The sequence below is a fragment of the Crocodylus siamensis genome, chromosome 2, assembly GCF_052110815.1.
Source record: "Crocodylus siamensis isolate JL-2025a chromosome 2, ASM5211081v1, whole genome shotgun sequence".
NCBI classification, from domain to species: Eukaryota; Metazoa; Chordata; order Crocodylia; family Crocodylidae; genus Crocodylus; species Crocodylus siamensis.
The window spans coordinates 96,299,299-96,313,664 of NC_143396.1; the positions used below are offsets into that span (position 1 = coordinate 96,299,299).

A 14,366-nucleotide genomic window follows, 5' to 3' on the forward strand; every position below is an offset into this window, starting at 1 on the left:
CCGTCTATATATATGTCCATATATATTTGATGGATGTGCGTCTACATACATATAAGGAGATATCTATATAGCTATAGATATGTATATGCAGGGTTCAAATTACACTTTGACTCTTGGGGTCTGCAGCAGTGGCAGCCTGGAGGAGCCGCTGCCTGCGCTGCTTAGAACAGTGTGGGGCCAGCGGGGGTCTGACAGGCCTTCAAGGGGGTTCTCATCTCTTACCGGGGAGCTCAGCCTCCCCGAGCTCCCTATAATTTGAACCCTGTATATATGGATACATGTGTACTATATGTAGGGATATATTTATAAAAAGGAGGGATGGATAGATGTAGATGTAGATGTCTAGATGCAGGGGTGTCTGGTACCTCCTCCTGAGTCTGGGGGTGGCACAATTTGTGGGTGGGTCAAAAGCCCCATATCCAGTCCTATACTTCTGTGCTGCGGCTTAGTGTCCCCCCCTCCCCAAACAGGTCTCCAGCCTGTGCAGCAAAAAACCTGCCCTGTCCTGAGTGGTGCTGAGTGGGGGGCCAATGGGGGGGAGAGGGGGCACGTGCCCCCTGTACCAGTTGCCTGTGTCTACATATATCTAGATGTCTAGATATGGGTAGCTATGTATCTAGATATCTAGAGAATATACACATCCGATATCTAGATAAGGATATCCATCTGCATGTATACACACACTGGTTAGTCTGTGGTGCAAACGCACATTATACACACACAATTTGCACCACTCAGACTAAGTGTGTATCACGCGTGTGTATGAACACACACGCCCGTTTGTACCGCAGACTAAGCAGAGCGCGCGCGTGTGTGCGCACACGGGCGTGTACATGGCCGTGCGCAGGGCCGGCGTGCTGCGGGAGGCGCCCAGGCCGCGCTCGGGCGGGGGGAGCGGGGTGATCATTCATTCCCTCGGCCGCGGACAATGCCCGGCGCTGGCGGGGCCGCGGGCGGGCGCCCCGGGCCATGTGCAGCGCGGCGGGCGGAGCCGGGGGCGGCTGCTGCGTGCTCATTGTCGGCGCTCGCCACCCGCCCCGGCCCTGCCTCGCTTCGCCTCGCCCCGCTGTGCCGCACAGGCGCGCAGAGCGTCGCCCGCCCCAGCCCAGCCCAGCCGCCGCCGCCGCAGCAGCAGCATGGCGGGGCTGCGCTACCCGCAGGCAGCCAGCTACTGCCGCGCGGCTGCGGCCATGAACCTCCTGCTCGGCGTCTTCCAGGTCCTGCTCCCCTGCTTTCGGCCGGGGGAAGCGCAGGGCCAAGGTAAGCGCTGAGGCGGTCCCGCCCGCACAGCGGGCGCAGGCAGCGCTGCCCCAGCCCCGGGGCCCGCTCCCCCGGGCGGCGCGGCGGGTTGGCGATGGACGGCTCCCCGCTGCCGCCCCAGCTACGCGTCGCCTGTAATGGTTGCCCGCCGCCCGAGCCCGAGCAGGAGCGCGGCTTCCTGCAGCGGCAGCATTGTTCCTCCTACTCCAGCCCCCTCCTCCAGCAGCCAGAAGACCCCCACCCCCGCCTGGGCCATGCTGCCACTGCAGTGCCAGGGACCCCCGCGGGGCAGGCATTGGCCTCCCAGCCCTTTCTGAGCCAGAGCTTTCGCCACTGCTGGAAATTGGCTCCTGAAGGCACCTTCGCCTGCCAGGTTTACATGCCCGCTTTCAGATGTCACCCGCTTCCGCCGCTGCGTTTTTCCTATGGAAACTTTATGATCCGTCTGTTTTATTTTTGCCGTTGGGAGCACAGCGGCGGTGAAAAGGAAAGCCTCTTTATGTCAGGCCTCTTAAATCCTCAGGCTAATGCAGCCCCCCCCCCCCCCCCCCCCCCCCCCCCCCCCCCCCCCCCCCCCGTGATTCTCTGTAGAGCCGTTCCCCCCCCCTCCCCTGCCCGTTTCAATGTGCTTTGTTACTCCAGCCTGTGTGGTTTTTGTTTGTTTTTTGTAGCTATCGACCCCATCCCCAACGTGGTGGAGCTGTGGCAAGCTGAGGAAGGGGAACTTCTGCTGCCCACTCAGGTGAGGAGACAGGGTGACAGCACTGGTGGGGATGGTGGAGGTGGAGCACAGCCTCCTGGCCGGCTGGCAGTAGCACTCATGTCAGTTTGCCAAGCAAACAAACTGTGTCCACTGCACCTGGCAACAGTGCCCTTATTCTAAGTCCACCACGTGATACCTTGAGTCATGGTGGCTTCAAGTTCGTTGGGGGGGTGGGAAGGTTGTGTGTGTGTGACAGTGACTGGGACTGCACCTACACAAGGTTGCTGCAGATAGCAGTGTGCGCAGGCAAGATTAGGCTGCAACTCAGCAAGAAGCTGGAAGTGATATCGAGTGACATGTTGGGAAGGGGGCTCTTGGTGTTGCTCTACCTGATTTTCTCAACAAGGATCCAGCTAAGATTCTGCAGTGTGCGTGGAAGATTTAAGTGGGGGAGCTTGGTTTTACTGCTTTAAAAAAAAATCATGTGGCTTGATCTAGATTGATCTATCCAGCCACACACACAAGTATCTATCTATATCTATATAGATAGATATCTGTATATATAGGTCTATATGGATCTGTAGAGATATATAGATGTGTGTGTGTGTGTGTGTGTATTTTGCTAAATTGCCATTGCTGTTGCCATTTATTTGTATGTGGCTGACAATTACAGTTTTGCTGGTCTGTTTATTGTACTTGTTGTACCCTATGCAGTCTTTCTTGATGATGGTAAAACTTTAGGTTGATGTTCTACCCTTGAGATGATGGTAGAACAAAACTTGATGTTTTTGTAAGTGTTTCTATGTATGTACGTGTGTGTATGTATTGTGTGTTGTGCATGTATATGTATGTATGTTAAATATATATATGTATAGTTAAGCCTGTTCTCCTGAGAACAACCTTTTCTTTGTGATGCTGCCATTCACAATGCCATCCTTTTGGCACATTTTAGCTGGGTTAAGTGTTAACATGTAGCTGCTTTGAAGAGCAGCGCATTTTTTGTTAGATTTTGCAGGAGGAAGGAAAGAAGTGTCATATTGTAAAATATATGGCCGTTCTTACAAGTGCAGAAGAATGCTAGGAGCTGCACCATAGAATTTATGACATTTGAGGTAGTCTAGTGCCATAAAATTTGTTTTAATGGGTTATGCCCAGAGTGTAGAATTGTTGTGTTCTTCTAGACTTCAAGGCACCAGGCTTACAACTGGGAAGGATCAGTCCTTGGGGACATTGCTCTCTTCTGTAAGAGGCTAATAGAACAGCGTTCCTCTTGCAAGTCATATCATTATCATATCTATGTTATTGGATATTGATTCTGGAGTGGTAGTATAAGGAAGCTGATGAAACCAGTGCTGGGCTCAGAGACTTGACAATAGATGCTGTGGCTAGGCTACTTCTTAGGTTCTGGGTTGACAGCGTTTTGTGTTTGTATTAGAGTCTTACCTGTGCCTGCAAATATTTTTGTTTGTTCGTTATTTTCTTTAGAATTTGCTTGGTTTCATTTGGAAGATTAGGTAGGGAAGGTTTATGATCAAAGATGCATAGGCCAAAAAGAGCTTTATGGGTTTTTTTCCTGATCCTAGGCTAAGTTTGCTGGGCTGACTATTAAGGGGAAAAAAATCTCAATTGTAAAGTGAGCAATCTTAATGTCAAAACACATTACACATGAAACCACACAATGACAGTACCTGGTTACTTTTTACAGTAAAGCAGCAATTCAGATATGGTAAATGTAATGTTTACTTGTTGGGAAGAGTAAGACCACTTGGGAAGGACTCTATTTGGATGGAGCTTCCTTGTAAAAGAATGACTTAAAATTAGTCTTGAACTTCACCTGACATTTATTTATTTTGCTTACTTCTGTGGAAGCAATAGGTAAAGATCAGGAGAATTTCTCACAGATTCTGCATTGGATGTAGAAAAAGAAAGTGGCCTTCTAATTTCAACTGTGTCACAGTGACTAATATGTAAAACAGTTTTGCACTGGCTTTCTTTTCTCAGCTTGAAACACTTAATAGGCTTTTACTAGTCAGATGGTAATATAATGGAGTGTCCTGGACCCATCAGCCAAGTAACAGGACACAGTCCTCTTAAGAGCCATAACCTTCCTATGTAGCTGCTGGAATTCCTCCATCATGCAACTGCTGGTCTCAGCACCTTTTTTTTTTGAGCTTTTGGCTTGTAAATATGATCATTTATAAACCTGCTTCTCTAACTAGCAGGAAGGGGGAATGAGATTGTTGTGTTTTAACCATCTTAGTCACAGACCCTCTTGGAAGGATCAGAGAGGGGAAGGGAGAGTTATTCTTTTCTGCTCACTTCCCTAGTCTCTATTGCAGTTCTCCTTCATTGTGAACAGCCTTAGTGCCATGGTTGTTTTTCATATAGATTTTTCTAAGAAGTAGCAGAGAGAAATGACATAACATTGGCAGTTTTGCTATTTGCTACACAGTTCTGAAATTACAGTAGTAAAAGTAACCAGACTCCTGGCAGTCTATATTGTTATATATTGGGTGAACTAGGGGCAGGAGTAGGTAATGAACCAACTATTTGTAGGTACAGAAGAGCAGTGCCACCTCACTTTGCATCTTGGTATTGCTTTTTTTTTTTTATTTTTGGTAAATGGGAATGTAAACTCCACAGAAATCTGTTGTTCAGTGATCCCCACTCAGGGGAAATTATCTTTGCTTGCCAGTAGCGAAGCAGGTTTTTCATGGTTTTGTTATGTTTACGAGAACCCCATTTCGTAGGTCACAAAACTGAACAATACTGAGTAGGCAGAATCTAGTAAGATGAACATTTTCCTTATTTTCAAGTGCTATGGAATTCTTATTTGGAAGAAAATATTCAAATAGTGACCTTATTATGGGATGAAAAAAAATTACATTTTTCTAAAAATAAGTGCTAATGAAGACTTTAAAGACTGGAAACATCCTTGCTGCAATATGTAGTTCTTTCTGTCCTGAATACAGATACTCATCAAATGATAGCTTAAACATCTGCTACTGTGGATAGGGTTTGAGTTGGAGAGTTAGAGGTTAATATGATTAGTGTCCTTCTCAGCCATTAAAATCCTCCATTCATATCTTTGTTTTCAGAATTGAGAAACTGTAGGGTGGAGAAAAGAATTTGAATTGAAAAGAAACGAACTTTTGAGTAAAATTTCTATTTGCTTTATGGTCCCTCTCATAGCTCTTGTCTACTTGAGCTGTATCAAGTTCATGCTTTTTGCCTAACCTTCAAGGACCTGCCCACCTCCACCCCTCACATCTTTGCTTTCATTTCCCTTTACATTCTTCTTGTTTACGCACTTCAAAAGCCCCCTCCCAACTTCCCCCTTTATATGTAAAGTATGCTTTGGAAGTCATACTTTTTTTTCTGTCCTGCTCCCTTTTCTTAGAATCCCCCTTTTTTAGTTTCTGATTCCTCTGAAAATACCCACCAATCCAAAAACCATTCAGTGATGACTACCCTTTCTGGTCTATGTACATGCAGTCAGTAGAGTAACTAAGGGCAGGCAAGCAGGACACCAAAAAAAAAAAATCAGCCCTGGCTGCTGATTTAGAAGGGGTGCCAAAATGGTGGCAACAGCAGTAGTCTATGTGTGTGTGTGGGGGGCCCATGCTGCTACACCTGTAGCTGGGAGCTTTGAGTCTTTGGGGTCAGGTAAAACTCTCTTGTAGCTGGCACAATCCCACACCACTCTTTGACCTCCTTGTCCAGGGTGCCAAAATTTCTATTTACACCTCTGCACACAGTACGTTAGTTTAGATCAACAGTAGACTCAACAGTGCTTGATCTTTTTTTTCATGGCCTGGCTGGGTGGTGCTGGTCTGTCCATGGGTTGTATCTGGTGCGGGGGGAGGGGGGTGGGGGAAGGCCCCAGCTGCATGGGGGAGTAGGGAGCATGCCTGACCCTGATTTGACCTCCATTGGAAGGGGAACGGCCCAGCTATGATCTGGTCTTGTGGGGAAGTAGAAGTAGGCTGGCCGTAATCTGGCCTCATGCTGGGGAGGGGATGTGACCAGGCTCTTACCCAGCTGCACGAGGCTTGGGAATTTTGACTGTGGGGGAAGGGTAGTAGTATTAATTGCCATGGCTTGCCTGGTGCTAAATTTCCTGACTCATGGGGAGCCCTGCAGGCCAGATGACATGGCTCCGTAAGCTGGATTTGGCCCATGGGCCTGGGGTTGAGCACCCCGGTCTAGATCACAACCTGAGTACAGCATATGTTCATGTGCGAGCTTGTTAACATTTACTCCCATTTGTAGTTCGGTATTTAGCGCATCACTAGCATTCCATCTTCCGTCAATAATGATTTACAACCATCTCCATACCAATGTCTCTTTTTGCAGTTTATTTTGGTTTTTGGTTTTTGTAATTGCTCCCTTTCTGAATCTGACTTGGACTATGGCGTTATCATGATTCCTTTTGTTCCCTGCTGCTTCTTGAAGGTCGCTTGTAGAGAATGGAAGTAGGTGGGCTCGTACCTTGTTTTCAGGCCTCTCTTGCATACTAGAAGGAAGCAATTTTTAAAATCCTCTTTATTTATAACATTGAGAATTTAGGTTATCTTGAACAATTGCAAAAGAGTGGAAAACTGATGGGATTTTGATATCAAGGGGGGTGGCTTGATTACAGTTCTGTCGTTTTTATTCACACTCTTTATAAATCTGTGGTTTTGTTTTTAATTTTCTGACAGGTATTAACTAAAACACTAGGGAGGAAAAAATCTTTAAAGGACTCACCACCTAAAATCTCTGAGTCCTCCAACATGGAAAGAAACACTGTTACAATTTTTCTAAACACAGTTAAACAAGCAAAAGGATTGGGGAAAGGATAAGACTTTATATACTGCATTTACTCGAATAGACGATGACCCCGATTATAAGGTGACCCCTCAATATTTAGATTCCATATATGGAAAATTTATAAGTTTACTATCATTTTCCAGGCATAGAATCTAATTATTGGACATTTGCCTTGAATTTGTCCCCTTCCCACTGCTACAGCAGGGAAAATTAAATCTGAGGGATCAGGTAGCCTTGTGTCTGCTTCCCCCCAATGTTTTCCCTTGGGAGCCCCTTCCCCCTCCCATTACTGTCAGACCCTGCTGTCCTTGAGCATGTAGAAGTGAAAAGCAAAAAAACCCCCAGAACCATAGCCTTGAAATTAAACATGGTTGTAGCAATTTGCATATAGTACCCATAGATGTAACTCATTCGGAATTGATGCATGTTACTGTTTTTGAAACTGCTGCAAGTTTTAGCACTGGTGTTTCATAAATACAATTTTGAGTAGCACTAGTGTCGGGAGAATAATGGGACTATTCTGGCCTGACAAAATAACAGAAGAGTTATGGAAGAAATCTGAGGCATTACCAACCATTTTCAATTATTTTTAAAGTGAGTGGGCTTTTTATATGTGGTCACATTTGTACTAGCTGATTTGGCTAATTAGCCCCCACTCATGACTGGAACTGGGTGTTTTTGTCACGAATTCTGGGATCCTCCAAAAGTTTGTGCATATGAGGTGCAGGGCAACCTGGTTCAACTTCACTTTGTACAGGATGGGACCACACTAATCATATGTGCCAGGCTGAGAGAGGGCATGCAGTTTGCTCACTGTGGGCCATGTGTTTTACAGTCATGCTCAGTGTTGACTCCATTTAATCAATTTCATAGTTGGTTTTGATTGCAGTACTGAGCACATGCTGCTTTTGGCAGCAGTTTAATGACAGACAGTGGGTGCATCTACGTGTTCATTAATGCGCTGTAATTGGTGTTAACTGCGTAGTAGCGCAGGAACATTTTTTTTTTGTGATGCTAATACACAGCAGGCTAATTCTTCTGCACATTAGCACGTTTTTTTTCATGCTGTGCCAATGCACAGTAGAATCAGTCTACTGCTCATTAAGTGTCACATGTAGATGTGCCCGGTGTATTTAATCAGATTTCCTTGTATGCTATTATAAGATGAAGGGCTTTTTTCCTCATGCCTGGGGAGGGGGTTGGGTGGGAAGGGGAGGGGAAACCTCATCTTGTATTCAAGTAAATATGGTATGAGCACAAAAACCTGGAAGGGAGACACAAACATGACTTGTTTTCCTTGTCAGGTACCTTCTGAAAACAATGTTAGCAGATTATTAATGTAGTGCCTCCTTAAAGCTGTAGTATAGTCTGGTAATTACTTCCAGAATTCAAAAAATCAGTGGCATGCTAATTAACAGTTTGCAAGGAAATCCTAAGGAGGGAAATAATTCCTCTTTGCTACCTCAGATTTATAGGGGGAATGTGTTCTTTTCTAAAATGCTTTCAATTACAAGTAAATCCTGGGTATGGATATAAATATTGAAGGCCATGAATAAATTATCAAAGCTACCTTACACTGTGCTTTTTCTTTGGAATCTGAGACATTGCCAACCATCTGAAGTTATTTTGAGGTGAGTGGATTTTTAAAAATATTTTGTCACATTTGTACCTATGGGTATTAGAGCCCATTGAGATTATCTGTCAGATGTTACAAGTATGAATTTGACTTGATTTACAGGTGTTAGGAGATTTCTATAACTAGTGATTTCTCATTACACTTGGCATTTTCAGGCTTCTAGAATAAAAATGGAGGAAAATGGAAATGCAGTATTATTCATCCAATGTGATCATCAGCAGCTGGAATTCCAGCTATAACTCTGCCTATTTATTTCTTGTTCTGTTGTCCCTTTTCATGTGTCCTGAGTTTTTCTTTTCCTCTTTTTCCTTGGTGGGTTCTACTTTGGAACTGTATTTGGTAAGGCATCATTCTTCATTCCCTAATATTTTTCATCTTTTCTCTTTTCTTATTTTATCCATAGATCATATACTGGATTTCTTCTGTACCTCTTCTGTGACTTTTTCAGGCCAAAATAGTCTTATTATTCTCCTCAAACAGTTCGGACATGCTTCTAATTTATGCACACTTTTAGACAACAGCATTTGGGCCTGTAGAGTAACACATTTTTTATGTTTGTTTTTGTAATTTAACTTCCTTTGTTTTTTGGTTTTATGTGGAAGATGAAACAGATGTTTCAAAATGATTCAGAGACTTGGTTTGGTTTACTGATTCTGATGTCTTTTCTCACTGTCTCAGTTTGCTATTACTCTACTGTCCAAATCTGTAAACTCTTCAATGTCCTTTTTTCCATTGTTATTGAATAATGATTGGGGCTCTTATTTTCAGTGTTGAGACTCATTAATTCTATTTTATGTTACCTGTCTCTTAGGTCTGACTTTTATACCAGTTTCTATGAGGAACTGATTTTTGGCATGTTTTCCTTGTTCCTAGATATTTATTTTTATAATCAATTAGAATAAGCCATGAACCAAGGGTGAAAACCTGTCTTGGATACAGAGGAGTATTGGCCATTTGTTATTAATGCCCTGATTATTCTCAGATCTTTTCTTCAGTCTACAGAATGCCAGATGGTAAGGACCTGATTTGAGTTCACGTTGTTTAATGAAATGTCAGGAGTTAATAAAGTTAATCACCATCCCTGAAATTACATGTGTAACTGAAACGTGGCTCGATAGTACTGAAATTTATCTTTAGCTCAAACATATCCTGTTATTTAAATACAAGGAGTATATAAGGTTTTCCACTTTAAATCAGGATTCATCTGAGTGTATTTAGTTTTCATCAGAGTCTGAGACTGACTTAAGGAAGATACAACTTTGTGTTTCTCTCTGCAGGCTGCTCTACTGCATCTTAAAGTCCTTGTCTGAGCTTCAGGAGGTGTGTGTACATGAGACAAGTACTAGGAGTAGACTGATTAGCTCTTCAGTAAAGTCTTGCGTCTCCATGTGCAGGGCTATTAGGCTGGAGTAAACTAATAAACTTGTAAATACAAGTACTAGCCTAGTGTGGAGTTTTTTATTCTGCAGCACCTTATATAGACACTGATGTGGCTGACTAGGGCATGAGGGTGCTTCAGTACAGGTGCTGCCTGCTGGCTAGACCCACATTGGAGCACCCTCAAGCCCCAGCCAGCCACTCCACAGCACATTGAGCCAGGTCAGAGTGGTCCTGGGCTGGCAGGCTGACCTCCTGGGCCCCCTGCTAGCCAGGGCTACTCCGACCTGGCTCAACATGCTGCGCTTTTGGGTACCTGTGTAATCACAGCACCCGGGAGCAATAATATGCACATGTAGATGTTCCTAGGGAGTGTGTTAGGGTGATTGAGACTGGCTTGTGCAGGGAATACAGAGGCTGTGCTCTCTTAGCTAAAACCTGATAGCTACCATATGCCTGTGTGACTCTCCCAGGTGCTTTCTAGCTTAGCACACAACTATTTATGTACAGGATGCTGTTTGGGATCCTGTTAATGGGCACGCCAAATGCTGGTAACTAGTTATGCTGATGCTGAGGAGGTATCAGCTTAAATAAAGAATCCTGACAACTATCACAGCGTTTTCTGTTTTCCTTTCCAAGCAAAGTTTAGGGAAAGATTGTAGAATCCTCACACTATAACTGTTGTCAGTCTTGTTCTAGGCCTAGGTATGGAGTGAAGACTGCCCTGGATTCATTGCCTAATGGTTTGCTTCTGATCGTGGACAAAGATTGGATGTGCATCTTCTGCTTTTTAAAAATGACTAAAAGATGCTTTAAGTAATATTACCCGTGATTGACTTATCTACTGATGCTAGTAAAGATAGGTGGCATTGCTCTACAGTGGTTGTCTTTCCCTCTTTTTTGAAGATCTGGTTAACTGTTCTAAGCAACTGTTCCCATCACCTGAGGTTCTTTCCTGTCCTCTCAGCTTTCCTTGCTCAATGGTCTTGTGTGGTTGGGCAGACACGGGGTGCCTTCGAGTATGTATGTAGGTCATACACATCTAGTAAGCTCCCATTTCAGTGAGCCTGGATACTGTAGGTGATTGCCTTTTCTGTTGCCTAACCAAAATTGAAATGTGATTCAGAGGTAATTTTTTGGGATGACTTTTTAATAAAGGTAGCATGGGACAACAAAGGGAGGACATGATAGAAATAACCTTTTCTGTTGATTTTGGTGAGTTTTCCTACTTTTTGCCATTCAGGTTTACAACGTTTGTGTCTTTTGGAGCCTGCATCTACCTCTGTAATAGCTAAGGAAAACTAATCACTTGGCAGGATGATTGTGACCTTTTCTGAAAACAGTCTCATTAAAATTGTTCTTTTCTTTCATCAGTGCAAACTGAGTTGCTGTAATGCATTCTGTTTTGAATTGCACATTAAAGCCACTTGAACACTTCAGCTGGTAAAACAAGTAGGCAGCTATAGTCTAAAAAGGGTTTTCTTCAGGGACCTTACTCGCTTCTAGTCATGGTTCAAAGTGTCTGGGTTTGAACTGCAAACTGTCTCAGTTTGTTTCCTGTGTATCTCTTCATTCTGCTTCTCTTCTTGCATCTTATTCCAGCAGTTGAGAGCAGCTTTGGTGTTTGAACTTACAGTCCCTAAAAATATTTGTGTACTTCAGGGCCTGGTGGAAGGCCCTGTTATTAGGAAGCTGTTTCCTTGCCTTTAGTCTGTAAATGCGAGTTTGGTGAATTTCAAGGCATTCCACAGTTTGCTTCCTTATATGTTGGCCCGTGAATACATCGAGGGATGGCAAATAATTTGAGTAGCAATGATTTCAGTCTTTTTGTGTTTTGGGAATTTCTAATGTTAGTGTTGGCCTATCTTTAATTTTTTTAATGCTTTTAATAGATTGAATTTTGCGTGCTCTAGAGCTCCTGATAAGTTCATGTGTTTAAACTAAAATAAGTAAATTAGAACCAAACTTGGGAAAAAAAATAATAGTGGAATGGCAGAAAATCTGAAATCTTGGATACAGTTTGTTTATTTACTTAAGCGTGGAGGTTTTTTTAATGCCTAATGGAACCACTTAAATATCTTTATAATTTGTAACCTTTTAAAATAAGTTCTTAATATATTCACTTCAGTAAGATTAGGCACAAGGGCTCGGTATACACATTCAGAAGTCCCGAGGTAGAGTCAGAGTTATGCGGTTTCTGCAAGCAGCATAATTTAGATCGGTAGGGAACAGAACACACACTCACTCCTTGGTGAGGGTGGGGGTGCAAATCTTAGGCTGGGTTCCACCATTTTTAACTCGGTCTGTGTGCTGAACTTCTGTTCTGTTACAGATTTTGTGTGTTGAACCTCTGTTCTGTTTGGGTATAGACCAGTTTTCGATCACTTATACCAGTAAAAACGTAGTATCTGTACCTGGCCAAGATGTGCACAGTATTATAATTCTGATCACCTCTCTTGGTATTTTTTTCTGTTCATTAGGTTGACTCTGAGGAGGATGTGGAGGAATATCCACAAGAGCAAAGGTAAGCAAAGTCCAAACATGAACGTTATAGCTCATTCCGGTGTATAAAACCACTTTACAAAATATTGAAATGTTATTGAACAAAAATGTTCTGATTCATTGTTTAGATTTATTAATATACTTTTCCTGGTTCTTAGCATGGCAGTTACAGAAGGGGTTCTCAACTTTTTTCTTCCTGAGGCCCCCCCCTAGCAAAAAATGTCATGGCCCACCAGTGTCACAGCAACTGTTCTTCATATCCAGTATGCAGGGCAGGGTATAGGTGAGGTGTGGGGGTGGAATGGGGTATAGGTGATGTGTCTCTCCAAATTTGTGGGGTCCCACAGTGGGCACATAACTTCAGCCTGGCTGAAACAGCACAGATAGGAGCCATCTTTGCAGCCCATCAGGTAAGACCTGGCACAGGAGGGTAGAGTGGGGAGACGAGACTTGCTGCCGCTGCTACTGGGACCCCTGCACCAGCTGCACTGCTAGCAATGCAAGGAATAACAGACTGGGGGGTTCCAGGGGCATTCTGCTCTCGCATTCTCTTGCCTTCGGTCGCTTGCATGCCAGGCCGTGGCTCTGCCTTGCTGCCCTGGCCCAGCTGCTGCCACTCTTCTCCTCAGGCTGTGGCTCTATCCTCGAGGGGAAGTGAGGTGAGGGGTAATGCAGACCCCCTGAAACCTGCTCATGGTCCCCCCCACTGCTGGGGTTGCAGATCCCCAGCTGAGATCTGCTGAGTTACAGCATTAGGAGTTCAATACTAATATAAACTTAACTGTTATTATTGAAACTAGAAAATAAGATACAACCTGCATAAGACAGAGGTAAAAGTTTCTTTTCCTGCTTTCTTTTTTACCTTTTTTCTCTCAAACATATTTAATTATTTTTTTGCAAAAAATAGTAAAGATTTAGACATTTGTGAACTGGCTTTGTGTACTTTTCATGGGACTGGTTGAATTAGGAATCAGCCTTAAATCCCAATAGCAAATTATAATATTCTCAGTGTTAACATTATCCAAATGCTAACACGCAGATATTAGTGTTGGACAGAGTGAAAGAGTTATTATAGGGAGAAACCTTGTTGCTTTCTTACCATAGTATCATGAACTTCCAGTTTTTGAAAACAGATAAATGATAAAGTAATTAGAAAGTGCAGTCATCTGTAAGGGTATGGGATCCCTTATTCTGAAGGATTATATAATATCTGTAGTATTTATAGATTGACTAAAAAAATTGTTTCCTCTACTACTTGCATATCTACCAATAAAACAGTTCCTTCCTTTCATATAAGTGTGGGTTCAACTTCCTGTGACATCTAAGTCCTACAAATAATGCAGCTTAAAATAAACCTACTTTTTAAAACTTATTGTAACAGTGATACGATAGCTGTGGTTGACAAGAAACTTGCTTCCTCTAGCCCATTGCTAGTGAAACACAGAACTTGTTAATTATTTGTGGGGTGGCTTCACAAGACAATCTCTGTCTCGTAATTGAAAAGAGTGTCGTTTTTCTCTAATGTCTTACAGAATGACAAGAATGGTATTAGTAATATTATAACAGAAATATAGAGCACTACTTGCAGTTTCTACTGGTGTGCTGTGTGTTTCATAGTCTCAATGTGTAGCTGCTGTGCAAACTGCTTCATTTGGTAGGCAGAATTTCAGTCATGTTTCCTGGTAGAGAAGTAGGAGTCAAGTCTTCCCTTGTTATTCAGGCAAGTCTTTTATTGATGATAGTGTGTGTTTTGCCTGAAAATGACTAAAGTTGTTTTTCCGCCTATGGTTATACCTGAAGCTTACTAAGTTTTTTTTTCTGCACAAAGTTTTGAATGTATATCTAATCAAGTTGTCCTTGCTGAGATGTAATTGGGAGCAACAGTGCCAAATGACATAAAGAAGATGTTTTCTGTGCTTCTCATTAGTGGCCAGAAACATAAGCCTTAAAGGGAAAAAATTATTTCCTGTTTGTTTTCTTTTGAGGACAAGAGTGACTCTGGTCAGAGTGCAGTACTGGTTTTCCTTGCCAACCACGGTTTTGAGTATCTGCGCTTCAGAGAAGGGGGTGGTTCAG

General features: G+C 43.2%; 1 protein-coding gene across 4 annotated transcripts in view; it reads left to right on the top strand.

Moving 5' to 3' along the window:
• The first annotated feature begins 920 nt into the window (after positions 1-920).
• TMEM131L (transmembrane 131 like) overlaps positions 921-14,366 on the top strand; it is a 118,171-nt gene continuing 104,725 nt past the window's right edge. For 2 of the 4 annotated variants that reach the window (XM_090036435.1, XM_090036437.1), the window contains exons 1-3: positions 922-1,260; positions 1,932-2,002; positions 12,269-12,312. In XM_090036435.1, coding sequence (XP_089892561.1) covers positions 1,137-1,260; positions 1,932-2,002; positions 12,269-12,312 — 239 coding nt within the window. In that variant the 5' untranslated portion in view covers positions 922-1,136. Of the gene's footprint in view, positions 1,261-1,931; positions 2,003-12,268; positions 12,313-14,366 lie in introns of all 4 variants that reach the window. The other 2 variants (XM_090036436.1, XM_090036434.1) reach the window with 2 other exon arrangements.